This window comes from Schistocerca serialis, chromosome 1 (genome assembly GCF_023864345.2).
Source record: "Schistocerca serialis cubense isolate TAMUIC-IGC-003099 chromosome 1, iqSchSeri2.2, whole genome shotgun sequence".
In the NCBI taxonomy this organism is placed as follows: Eukaryota; Metazoa; Arthropoda; class Insecta; order Orthoptera; family Acrididae; genus Schistocerca; species Schistocerca serialis.
Genome location: NC_064638.1, coordinates 386,975,470 through 386,989,649, shown reverse-complemented (window position 1 = coordinate 386,989,649; position 14,180 = coordinate 386,975,470). Strand labels below are relative to the sequence as shown.

General features: G+C 45.2%; 1 protein-coding gene across 6 annotated transcripts in view; it reads right to left on the bottom strand.

Moving 5' to 3' along the window:
* Positions 1-1,250: 1,250 nt before the first annotated feature.
* Positions 1,251-14,180, bottom strand: part of LOC126471019 (dipeptidyl peptidase 3) — a 175,497-nt gene continuing 162,567 nt past the window's right edge. For all 6 annotated transcript variants that reach the window (XM_050099120.1, XM_050099112.1, XM_050099083.1 and 3 more), the window contains exon 15: positions 1,251-1,455. In XM_050099120.1, the coding sequence (XP_049955077.1) occupies positions 1,322-1,455 (134 nt within the window). In that variant the 3' untranslated portion in view covers positions 1,251-1,321. The remainder of the gene's footprint in view (positions 1,456-14,180) is intronic.

Below are 14,180 nucleotides of genomic sequence, written 5' to 3'. Positions count from 1 at the left end.
TTACACAAAAATTATGATTTAACTGATAATGCTTTATGTCATTAACTTTATTTAACAGTTGTTATAATTTTTAAAACAATTACGAAATAAAATGGAACTAAACCAGCAGATAGGTAGACCAGAAACCAGATCGTCCACATGACAGTCTAGCCCATTACTGACTGACCTCCTTCACTTAACTGCAACCTTGCTACTTATGACCCAAATATGAGAGGTGTATGTGCTACGTTTCAATTTCAACTTCAGAGCCCTTTCTTTTCAGAATTTTCTGGATAGTGCGCTTTAAGGCTTCTATCAATGGACACCCTTAAGGTATACTGCTAACCTGCGATGTCTCATCCTGAACCGAATTTCCAAGACCGGAAGATCCCCTTGTTAGTTAATTTCTGATTTCTTCTAGTTGTGTCTGAAGGGCACAGATCTTTCTTTCCTGATCCTGTGTCAATATGTTTATACAGCATACACTGTCATAAAAATGACCTCCAAGGAGGGAAAGTGGAGACAGGAAGGGGTTGGTGGGCTGAACAAATCTTAATTCAGATTATTTTTTTGCAACTTAATCAGTAAAAAAGTGCTACGGGAAACTCCTTGAATGAAATTTATGTGACTGTACAAGGACAAGTAACAACTTCCTGAATAGCTGAAGTGCTGAGTCATCAATAACCATATAAACAGGACAGAGGAACTTTACTTCCATCCATACCTTTTATTGTGGACGTGATGGCAGGTATTGTTGATGGTTAGTGGATAGTCTATAGACAGAGGCTTGAATGTAGCCATTAGAGAGGTGGTGAGCAACCTCTAAGAAGGTAACACGCTGAGGTCTGAGGAAGTCCATTTACTTCACCTGGTCCATAGCCCAGCATACCCCCTTCTGATGTTTACCTGCATCTCTCCATTCGAACTTCTGTCCATATCAAGCCCACTAAACATCATAAGTATCTACATTTTAGTAGCTGCCACTTCTTCATAAAGTCACTCTGACACAATCTTGTCACCTGTGAGTGAACCATCTGCAGCAAGAAGCAATTTCTTGCCCTGTATGATGAAAATCTGATTAATGCAGTCAGAGACAGGCACTGCAAACCAAACCTAATCCAATATAAGATGCTCAATTTCAAGTGCTGCTTCACATCCTTGTGTGTGAATGTGTGTAGGTGCGTGAAATGTTTTTGGAAGTAATTTTGAAATGTACCTCATACATTTCTTTTGTACTGTCGATGTTTTGGACAACATCTAACAATAAAATATTAAAAGCATAAAAATAACTTTATTTAAATGCAGATATCACAGCATTTCCATTTTATAACACCATGACACATCAAAAATATTTTTGGTCCTTTTCCCACAACTCTTCCAAAATCACGTCAACATCAGATGATGGGAATCTATCGATGAATGATTCAATGAGACCTTCATGTGATGCTTCATATGTTTTCAGTGACACCTTTTCATCTGGAAAATGGAATAGTTACAATTAGTGTTTACAATATATGACACAAAAAATTACACCAAATCTAAATAAATTTCCATTGAAAAATCTGTAAAATATAGTTTATTCCCTTAAATAATTTAGTATTGAGCAAGCAGTAAAGGAAACAAAAGAAAAATTTGGAGTAGGAATTAAAATCCATGGAGAAGAAATAAAAACTTTGAGGTTCGCCGATGACATTGTAATTCTGTCAGAGACAGCAAAGGACCTGGAAGAGCAGCTGAACGGAATGGATAGTGTCTTGAAAGGAGGATGTAAGAAGAAAATCAACAAAAGCAAAACAAGGATAATGGAATGTAGTCTAATGAATTTGGGTGATGCTGAGGGAATTAGATTAGGAAATGAGTTTTACTATTTGGGGAACAAAATAACTAATGATGGTCGAAGTATAGAGGATATAAAATGTAGACTGGTAATGGCAAGGAAAGCGTTTCTGAAGAAGAGAAATTTGTTAACACTGGGTATAGTTTTAGGTGTCAGGAAGTCTTTTCTGAAAGTATCTGTACGGAGTGTAGCCATATATGGAAGTGAAACATGGACGATAAATAGTTTGGACAAGAAGAGAATAGAAGCTTTCACAATGTGGTGCTACAGAAGAATGCTGAAGGTTCGATGGGAAGATCACATAACTAATGAGGAGGTATTGAATAAAACTGGGGAGAAGAGAAATTTGTGGTACATCTTGACTAGAAGAAGGGATCAGTTGGTAGGACATGTTTCTTAGGCATCAAGGGATCGCTGATTTAGTACTGGAGGCCATCGTGGAGGGTAAAAATCGTAGAGGGAGACCAAGAGATGAATACACTACGCAGATTCAGAAGGATGTGGGCTGCATTAGCTACTCGGAGACGAAGAAGCTTGCACAGGATAGAGTCGCATGGAGAGCTGCATTAAACCAGTCTCTGGACTGAAGACCACAACAACAACAAAATAATTTAGCCATTGAAGGGCCAAAAGGCGGAGGCAGTCAAGCAAATTCTGGATCACCATGGGTGGACCCCTACAACTACAGAGGGGTGGGTGGCTCACTGCAGAGTTAAAAACCAAGGGTCAACCTAGTATGGCCAATACAAAGACAGCAGAGGATGTTAGATTCCTGCACAGAGAGGCATAGGGAAAAGTGTCACATTGTGGGAGTCTCCTTGATGGCATGAAGTTTATTAGACAGGGAGGGTAGATTCCCAACAGTCAGCTCATGACTGAGCCAAAAGGAATTTGATGTAAAGTCGCAAATACGCCCCCAGAATGGCCACAGAAAACAGGGGTAGGTGGTCATTTCCCCACGCAGATGTGCAGCAAGTTCATTACTTGGGATACTTATGAGGCCAGGAACCCAAAGGAAATCAACCAAACAAGCAACATCACCAAGATCAGTGAGAAGGTTGTGGATGGCAGAGATCATGGGGTGGTGGCAAAAACACTGAGCGATAGCCTGAAGGCCATTCATTGAGTCCGTACATAACAAAAGTTGGGTGAGGGAGGACTGTTTAATAAAACAAGAGGGCCTGATAGGTGGCCACCAATTCCCCAGTAAACACCAAACATGTGGCAGGAAAGAGACGGTGTTCCTTGCCAACAGAAGACATGAAGGCATAGCCCATATGATCTGACGATTCAGAGCCATCATTCTAAAAAACGATGGCATCCTGAAATTCCCATAAGAACATTCGGGGAGGGGGGGGGACTACAGAACACCATTGGAACAATGGAGCTTTTAGTCCCCGAAAGAGAGCCTTCAGAATCCATGGCTGAGGAACTAACCAAGGGGAGGTGGTCGGGAGAGAATGTGGGGCAGAGGACAAGGAGGGGAAATGGAAGCTATGGCATGAGAAGTGAGACAGAGCCCAAACGATAAACCCACCTAAGGGCAGGCTGTGATGACCCGAAGTAGAGAGAAAAATAGAATACGAACGGTGAGCAGGGGAAGAATGGATAGTGATGGCATAAGAAACCAGGAGCTGGGACCACCAAACTGAAATGGAAGGGATCCCAGTGTCAACCAGAGGACTATCGATAGGGCTAGTGCAAAAAGGCACCAAAGGCTAAAAGGATACCATGATGGTGAACTGTAGCCAAAACGAGCAGTGTGAAAGGGGCAGCTAGTTCATAAACTTGACAACCATAGTCCGCACACAACGGAACTAATGTCTCGTAAATGCAGGGACGGGTTGAATGCCCGCACCTCAAGAGGTGTTGGCAAGGGAGCGAAGAAAATTGAGTTTACGTGAAACAGCCAACATGGATATGGGGCAACCGAGTGACCTAGTCGTCAAAAAGAAGACCCAAGAAATGGAACTAGGGGACCAAAGTTACATGATGGGCATCGAGGTAGAGCTCTGGATCAGGATGGACCATAGTACGGTGACAGCAATGCATCACCTTTGACTTAATAGGAGAGAACTGGAAACTGTGCGGAAGTGTCCATGTGGAACAATATTAGAGAAGGAAAGTTGCTACTCACCATATAGAGAAGATGCTGAATTGCGATAGACACAACAAAAAGATTCACTCAATTACAGCTTTCGGCTATAAGGCCTTTGTCAGCAACACACACACACACGTCTGCAGTCTCAGACAGCTGAAACCACACTGTGAGCAGCAGCACCAGTGCATGATGGGAGTGGCGACTGGGTGGGGGTAAGGCAGGGTGGGGGGAGGGATAGTATGGTGGGGGTGGCAGACAGTGAAGTGCTGCAGCTTAGACGGAGGGCAGGAGAGAAGGTGAGGAGGGGGGTTAGAAGCGCAAAGGAGAGAAATACAAAGAAATTAAAAAACTGGGTGTGGTGGTGAAATGACAGCTGTGTAGTGCTGGAATGGGAACAGGGAGGGGGGCTAGATGGGTGACGACAGTGACAAACGAAGGTTGAGGTCAGGAGGATTACGGGAATGTAGGACGTATTGTAGGGAAAGTTTCCACCTGCCAAATTCAGAAAAGCTGGTGTTGGTGAGAGATCCATACGGCACAGGACGTGAAGTAGTCATTGAGATGAGGGATATCATGTTTGGCAGCATGTTCAGCAACAGGGTAGTCCACTTGTTTTTTGGCCACAGTTTGTTGCTGGCCATTCATGTGAACAGACAGCTTGCTAGTCATGCCTACATAGAATGCAGCACAGTGGTTGCTGCTTAGCCAGTAGCTCACATAACGACTAGTTTCACAGGTGGCCTTGCCTTTGATGGGATAGGTGATGTTAGTGAACAGACAGGAGTAGGTGGTGGTAGGAGGATCTATGGGACATGTCTTGCATCTAGTTCTATTACAGGGGTATGAGCTATGAGGTAAGGGATTTGGAGGAGGGGCCGTGTAAGGATGGAGTATTGTGTAGGTTTGGCCAACGGTGGAGTACCAATACCACTGTAGGAGGGGTGGGAAGGATAGTGGGCGAGAACTTTCTCGTTTCAGGGCACGACGAGAGGTAATCAAAACCCTGGCGATGAAATTCAGTTGCTCTATTCCCGGATGGTACTGAGTTACGAGGGGAATGCTCCTCTGTGGCCGTACTGTGGGACTTTGGGAGTTGGTGGTGGGAAACTGGAAAGATAAGGCACTGGGGATTTGTTTTTGTACAAGGCTGGGAGGATAATTACAGTCAATGAAAGCTTCAGTGAGACCCTCGGTATATTTTGAGAGGGACTCTCCATCATTCCCCAAATCCCTCAACATGCAAACTAACCTTACATCTGCAAACAGAACAGCAGTCCACCATCTAAAAATGGATCCCGACCTTATAATTCTACCTGCAGACAAAGTCTCCTCCAACATTGTTTTGAACCGCAAGGATTACCTGGTGGAAGTACTCCGTCAGCAGTAAGATACTTCCACCTATAAACCTTGCCACAGTAACCCAATTCCAGTAATCCAGCAGGATCTCTAATCACTACTCTAATCCTTAGGCCCATCCCAGAATCCATCTCTCTACTTACCCCTACCACTCCCTGCACTCCCACCTGCTACATGCTTGCTAAAGTCCATAAACCCAACCACGCAGGATGACCCATTATGGCCAGTTACTGTGCCCCCACTGAGAGAATCTCTGCTCTCATAGCCCAAACCTTCAACCTATCACCTGGAACCTATCCTCCTATATAAAAGATACCAACCATCTCCTCCACAGGCTCTCCACAGTTCCTGTCCCTTTACCATGATGTGCCCTGTTCATCACTATTTATTCCACCTCCCTGTAAACTAACATTCCTAATGCCCATGCCTTACTGCTATTGAACACTATCTTTCCAGACTCCCTATGGATTTCAAACCAACAACCTCCTTCCTAGTCGCCATTACCAACTATATCACCACCCACAATTACTTCTCCTTTGAAGGCATTACCTACAAACAAATCTGGGGTACAGCTATGGGCACCCGCATGGCACCATCCTACGCCAACATACCGTATTTACTCGAATTTAAGCCGCACCTGAAAAATGAGACTCGAAATTCAAGGGGAGAGAAAAGTTTTAGGCCGCACCTCGCCGCACCTCCAAATCAAAACAAAGTTGGTCCATTGTAACATGAGACACAATTTAGGTCGAATGAATGACGATACAGCTATAGAAGTTTGGTTCGAGTCGTAAGCTTAGCAGTTAAGCTTTACCAGGTAGCCGTTGCTATGCATCAGGCGCTCTGTCCGTATTTATACGGGTACCCTTCCTTTTTCACATGCTTCGCCTGGTTTGAATTGATTGCTTATTTTTCGTTGATCTGATAAGTGTTGTTCTCTTTGTTATAGGTGTTTATGTCACTCAAAGCTGAAAATGCATTACTGTACTGTGTCATGCATTGTTTGTCGTATTCTGATAACGAATATTTACAACCTGTCGCCGCTCGCAGCATGGCTTGCTTTTGTGCGCGCTACCGCCGCTTTTTAAAAAAAAAAAAAAAAAAAAAAAAAAAAAAAAAAAAAAAAAAAAAAAAAAAAGAAAAAGAAAAAAGAAAAGAGGAATCGTCTCATTAGCGAAACAATGGCAAGAGACTGCTATTTGTTGTTACTTACTATGATAGAAGATGTTCTGAACGAGAGCTTTTTCTCTGTTTGAAAATCTTTGCAGATGCCTCTTTAGTACATTACATTCTGCACAGAAATTAGAGTCATCTTAGATTTAAAAATATAATCAATTGCCGTGCTTCATTTCTGACCGTATCACTATTCGGCATAAGAATAATACGAATATATACATGACATGATATGTATATTCGTCCGCGTTTGCTGCTGTCTCACTCTAGTTTCGTAGTTTATTAGGCAGACAGGATTTAAATGAGATAGCAGCAAACATGAAAGAATACATGGCAAAATGTTTACATTTGTATTATTATTATGGTGGAGAGAATACTGCATGTGATTCACAATTCATAAAGTTCCTATTAGCAACCATCTCTTCTCACAGGTATGAAAAAATTCAGAACGCAGAGTTGGCCATATTGACAAACATCCCAAACAGTCTTGCCAGTCGGATTTTCATAGTGCATTGAAATGCTGCTACATTCCAAGATGAACAATACAGAATTTGTATTTACTTCGTTGGATAATGTATGAAAATGCAGTGGTCAAAACTCAGGGCGGAGAAAAAAAGCTCGTCTTCCACCTTTTTTTAAAATTTATTTACTGACGCAGAGGTTTTGGTGCCAGTATTTATCTTTGTGCCTGCGAAGCACTACATATATTCGACGACAGAAGTTAGTTGTGGCGGCACCTACCAACATTTTTCAGAACTTCCGCTTTGCACTCGATTCTAAGCTGCAGGCGGTTTTTTGGATTACAAGAACCGGAAAAAAAGTGCGGCTTAGATTCGAATAAATACGGTATTCACAGGCCATCTAGAGGAATCCTTCCTAAAAAACCAGAATCCTAAATCCCTCACCTGGTTCAGATTTATTGATGACATCTTTGCTATCTGGATTGAAAATGAGGACACCCTATTCACATTCCTGCAGAACCTAAACAACTTCTCCCCCATTTGTTTCACCTGGTCCTACTCAACTCGACAAGCCACTTCCTAGATGTTGACCTCCACCTCAGAGATGGCTACAGAAGCACCTCCGTCCATATCAAACCTACTAACCACCAGCAATACCTCCACTTCGACAGTTGCCTCCCATTCCATACCAAAAAGTCCCTTCAATACAGCCTAGCCACTTGTGGTCGTTGCACCTGAAGTGGTGAGCAGTCCCTCTCAAAATATACCGAGGGTCTCCCTGAAGACTTCACTGACCGCAATTATCCTCCCAACCTTGTACAAAAACAAATCCCCAGTGCCTTATTTTTCCAGTCTCCCACCACCTCCCAAAGTCCCACAGTCCGGCCACAGAGGAGCATTCCCCTCATAACTCAGTACCATCCAGGAATGGGGCAACTGAATTACATTCTCCGCCAGGGTTTCGATTACCTCTTGTTGTGCCCTGAAATGAGAAATGTCTTGCCCACTATCCTTCCCACCCCTCATACAGTGGTATTCCACCGTCCACTGAACCTACACAATATACTTATTCATCCTTTGCAACCCCTGCTCCCAGTCCCTTACCTCATGGCTCATACCCCTGTAATAGACCTAGATGTAAGACGTGTCCCATACATCCTCCTACCACCACCTACTCCTGTCCTAGCAACATCTATCCCATCAATGGCAGAGCTACATGTGAAACCAGTCAGGTGACTTACAAGCTAAGCTGCAACCACTGTGCTTCATTCTATGTAGGCATGAGAACCAACAAACCGTATATCAGCATGAATGGCCACCAACAAATTGTGGCCAAAAAACAAATGGACCACCCTGCTGAACACACTGTCAAACATATCTCTCATCTCAATGACTGCTTCACAGCCTGTGCCATATGGATCCTTCCCACCAACACCAGCTCTTCTGAACTGTGCAGGTGGGAACTTTCCCTGCAATACATCCTACGGTTCCTGGCCTCAACCTTCGTTAGTCACTGTCCTCACCCATACAGCCCCCTCCTGTTCCCATTCCAGCACTACACAGGTGTCATTTCATTGCCATACCCAGTCTTTTAATTTCTTTTTATTTCTCTCCTTTCCACTACTAACTCCCCACCCCACCTTCTCTCCTGCCCTCCGTCTAAACTGCAGCACTTCACTGTCCGCTACCCCCACCATACTATCCCCCTCCCTTCCCAGCCTCCTCCTTACCCCCACCCAGCTGCCACTCCCGTCATGCACTGGTGCTGCTGCTCGCAGTGTGATTTCAGTTGTCTGGGACTACAGACATGTGTGCAAGTTGTGTGTGTGTGTGTGTGTGTGTGTGTGTGTGTGTGTGTCTCTGACAAACACCTTAATGGCCGAAAGCTATAACTGTGTGAATCTTTTTGTTGTGGCTATCACAACTCAGCCTCTCCGCTATATGGTGAGTAGCAATTTTCCTTCTCTAATATTGTTACATTCCATCCTGGAGTGTCCATGTGGAAGTGCACCGGATTGCATCCTGGAGCTGTCTTTCCATAGAGGCCACCGAGTGGGAGCTAGCCCAAATACAGAAATCATTCACATAGAGGGCAGCAGTGAGCAATGGTTTGGCAGAGGCCACAAGTCCATTAATAATGATTAGAGATACAAGAACAATTAATACAGAGCACAGTGGAATGTCATTCTCCTGGGTCTGCGGAGAGCTGAGAACAGTGCTAAATAAAAATTGATCAGGGACTGTCTCTCCCGAAAGTTACACTGGTAAGGAGATGAAAGAATTTGAGATTCAAAAACCCAATTGAGCCGATGAGCCACCACCTGTTTTAATAACTGGCAGGGGGCCGGGAATATTTGTCAAGCTGATGGGCCAGTTTGCTACAAAGGGACGAAGGATCCCTGCCACGCTTAAGGACAGGAACCACAATACTGTCTCTCCACTGAGAGGGGAAAATGCCTTGGAGACAAACACGGTTAAACACCTGGAGGAGATATTGTCATCGTGGAGTATTGAGGTGTTGAAGCAATTGGTTATGGATGGAGTCAGGGTCATCAGCTGAACCGTGAGAAGAATAGAAGGCCAGAAGAAGTTCCCATTCTGTAAAAGATTCATTGTAGGATTCCACCTGACAAGGAGTAAAACATAAGGGGAAGCTTCAGCCCGCTGTTTCTGAAGGAGGAAGGCAGCTGGGTAGGAGCCTGATGCCAATGCCATCGCAAAATGGGTCGTAAGGTGTTCTTCAAGAACTCCTGGATCTGTACAAAGCCCACTTGTAAGGGCAAGGCCCAGAATGGAAGACTGCTGCTGACAACCTTGGAGGGTATGGACTGTAGCTCACATGTGTGAGAAGGGACAGATGAACCTAGAGGGGAGGCAAAACGTTTACAACACACCCATTTGCTCTGTTTGGTTAGGTAATCGGCTTTGGCATGAATAATGTCCTTCTGGATCAATGTGCAGATGCCACTGGAACCCTCAAAAAGTCTACCTGCTTCCAACGGGAAGCATGGAATGCATGAAGGGTCTGTGAGTGAGCTTCAGTAAAATGAGACCCCCGGAGAATGACACAAGCTGCCAGATAAAAGGCAGTAAGTGACTGCAACTCTGGCAGGTGACAGCCATATCTGTTACAGTTCCAAGTTCCATTGAATAATCAGAGTGGGTATCCATATGCGAGGCCAATGAGCTGAAGCTAATCATGCAGCCATGTCACCAACAAGGATGGGATGACATTCATAAATAAGGGGTCAGATTCAGGATGCAAGTGGGAAGATGATACCTCCGGGGACACTGGGGTGGGGTGCTTGTCCTGGTTCTTCTTCTTCTTCTTCTTCTTCTTCTTCTTCCAAAGGCTGAGGCGGACAGGGCTCAGAGGGGAAGCAGGCTTCTGCAAGACCCAGAACTGAAACAGAGTGGGTGATCTTGGAATGCACAGATTGTGTGTTTCCTATGGCTGAGTTGTGGTAGCAGGCTTCCAGTCAGAGACGCTGGTGGAAGGGATCTCAAGAGGGTCCTCATCACCGGTGGGCGCCAAAGTGGGTGGGGGTAGGTGAGGGAGGAGGACTTCTTTGGCTGGGGAAGGCATGAAAACCGCAGGGGAGGGGAGATAGGACTCGGCTAAGGAAGAGGGAAGGGGAAGTACGCAACAGAGACAAAGCTGGAAGCTATTGACACAGGGTGGAGTCAGTCATAATTTTGATGAGCATGACTCTAAGATAGGCAATTCAGGGACTTATACTCTTGTATCTTCTTTTCTTTCTTGTAAGCCAGGCAATCTGGTAAGTGTGGAGAGTGATAGTTGTGACAATTTACACACATGGGTGGTGGGACACAGGGGCACTGCTCATGGAGTGGATATTCGCAGTAACCACACAGAGTCTGCCGAACATTGGGAAGACATGCGCCCAAAACCCAAGCACCGAAAGCACCTCATAGATAGTGGGACGTTTGGCTTCGTCTCATGCCAATAACACACAACCTTGGCCTTTTCTGGGAGGGTATCTCCCTCGATAGCCAGAGTAAATGTGCTGGTATCTGTGCAGTTGTCCTTACGGCCTTTCTGCATATATTGAACAAAATGAATGCTCTGTCATTCCAGACTAGCCTGAAGTACCTCATTCATTTGAAGGACAGGGTACTGATGAAAATTTACTCCCTGGACCGTATTCAGAGATTAGTGCGGCATAACAAACAGTAAGACGTCGCCACGACGGTCACAAGCACAAAGAGCTACAGACTGGGTGGCAGAAGCAGCTTTGATCAACTGGGAACCTGACTGCATCTTACTGAGAGACTCCACTTTGCCAAACTTGTCTTTGGTATTTTCCACAAAAAATAGTGGCTTTGCAGTGATGAATGTGTCCCCATACATCCTAGCGGAGAGCAGGTAGCAGGACAAGAGTTTTGCTCCACATTGGCGAGCCTGGCCCTCCTCCCAGGGTGTAGCCAGGGAAGGGAAGGCCACAGGGCCATAAGAAGCACATTCAATGATCCTTTATGCTCGAAGAGACGGCTGTAAGAGAATGGCCACATTTTTAGAGTTTGACGCGCTTCATGTGCCAAGCATCTACTCTAATACCACCCAATCCAATCAGGGGCTCTCCCCATGGGTGCCAACCACCCACAGCAAGGGTTGTCTGGCATGGTGGCCATTGCTGGGAGTTACGATGCTCCAGAATGACAGCCAACCACTCCCAGGCATGCATGGGGAGGCAACATATCAAGCATCAGAAGTGCAATCCCTGTGTTGTCAGGGGATTCAGCCAGATGGGTACGTATTGGCCTCACCATCTGGACTGGTTACCCATGCTGGTGACCTAGCGGGGTGGAGGGGGGGTTACAATGAGGAAGGAAGAGGCTAAGGAAGGGAGGAGAGGAACCCAGGCTGCCATGCTGTAGATGCTAGAGGGGGAGTTAAAGACTTCCCCAAATGGCTCACATTACAGATAGAAAATTTAAAAGTGGGGTCAAACTGCAAAGAAGAACAAAAAATGCCAAACAGGATGAAAGAGAAAAGGCAAGGGAAACAAAACCACAAGGAATACAATAAACAAGGTGGAATGCCAGGTTGACATAAGTAAGAATACAGAGAGAGAGAGAGAGAGAGAGAGAGAGAGAGAGAGAGAGAGAGAGAGAGAGAGAGAGAGAGAGAGAGAGAGAGCGAGCGGGGGTGGGGGGTGGGGGGTGGGGGGGCAGCAGGGAAGGAGCAAGGATGAGGAGGGAGGAGCACACAGGGGAAAATGCAGCCCAGAAAGGGAGGATGGGTTGCAAAACATCAGGACCCATGCATGAACTCACAAAAGAACTCTTTAGGGGGAAGGGACAAAAGAGATATTCATACTTTTTGAAAGGACCACCTTCACAGTTTTCCTTGGTTCAATTCCCGGCCGGATCGAGGATTTTCTCTGCCTAGTGACTGGGTGTTTGCGTTGTCCTCATCATCATTGGGTTAGTGGCAAGACTGGAAATGGGGAGACTGGAACTTGTACAGGCACTGATGACCACAATGTTGAGAGTTCCACAAACCACTATCATCATTTTCTCAGTTTTCATTTTCGTGAGCAAATTCAGAGAGAGAGATTTAGGTTGGAGTAAATGGAAATATTTAGGAAGTATGCAACAAATTAAATCAGCACCTTAGATCCAGTAAGATACAGTACCATGGGACATGTCAAATTACTAATGAAATGCAACATGTTTCACATAAATAAGCAGGGGATAATGGTCATGAGTCTGAGGAAAACAAGTGTTGGTTGGTTGGATGGTTACTGGGGTCGGGAGAAGAGGTGCTAACCAGCGATGTCACTGGTCCCATGTTCTAAGGTAGCACAAATTAAGGTAGAAACAATATCAAGAGCATAGTCCAGTCAATACGGATGGAAAACAGGTAAACAAAGAGCTAGAAGAATAATCAGAATGACAGGAACTGTACAGAACAGGAGCGGAGGGGGGATGACAAGAGCACTGGGTGCCCCAGATGTGCTATGCTCATTGAGGTGACAGCACCGCTGCCGACCCATCTCAATCCTCACTGCCACCGACCCGTCCCCATCCTTACACCACACCGTGATTGCAACGCAAAGGAGATAGCACCAGGGAAAAAGATACAAAAAGAGTGCATGGTACAAAATGGCATAAAAGACCAGACAAAGCATAGGGAAAAGGGCAGGAGGGAAAATCTCACCATCATGGAGGCAAGGCTGAAGGCATCCCAAACCAATGCCAACAAAAACCATGGGATTCTAGTTCCAGAAGGAAATTCAGGTACTTAAATCTGCTAGGACAAACCATTTTCATGAGGACAGGTGTAACCCCACAAAGGTCGTTTGCTGACACCTGTGACAAGGGGAGTGGAAGCATATATTTAGTGTGAAGGGCCAAAAGTCAGGAAGCAGTCCAGCAAAGTATGCATCACAGTGAATGGTTCCCCACAACTAGAAAATGGTAGGGGAGGCAGGTCACTGAAGAGTAAAAACAGGGATCAACCTGGTATGGCTGATATGAAGATGGCAGAGAATGAGAGATTCCTGCTGGGAGAGGCAGAAGGAAGAATACATATGGCAGGAGTCATCTTAATTGCACAAAGTTGATTAGACAGCCCCCCCCCCACAAAAAAAGATGGTCCATGACTGAACAAAAAGGAATGTGATGTGAAGCTGCAAATTTGCCTCTGGAGGGGTCATTGGGCAAAGACAAGCAATGTGGAAGGTGCAACTGAACCATAAGCGGAAACAGCTAAACTTAAGAAAGCAGATTTGGGACAGCCATGCATGCTTGCTGTTGAAAAGAAGGCCCAATAAACAGAACTGGGGGACCACGGTCAGGTGTTTGGCATCAAAGTAGAGCTCCAGATCGGGATGGACCATAGTACAGTGACAGAAATGCACCACCCACAACTTAACGATAGAGAACTTAAACCTGTGTGAAAGAGTGGACATGGAAGTCCGCCTAATGGTACCCTGGAACTGTCTCTCAGCTGAGGCCACTGAGTGGGAACTAGCACAGATACAGAAATCATTCACATACAGAGCAGGGGTGACCAATGGTCTGATGGAGGTACCAAGTCCATTAATAGAGATGAGGACAGAATGACACCTAATATGGAATTCTATGAAATGCCATTTTCCTCGCTCGGTCCACGGAAAGCTGAAAATGGAGTCAGCCTGAACTTTGAATGTCTGGTGGGGCAAGAACTGGTGAATAAAAGTTCGGAGGGGGCCCCAAAGACCTGTCATGGAGTGTACTAAAGAAGTGTTGGTGCCAAGACATATTA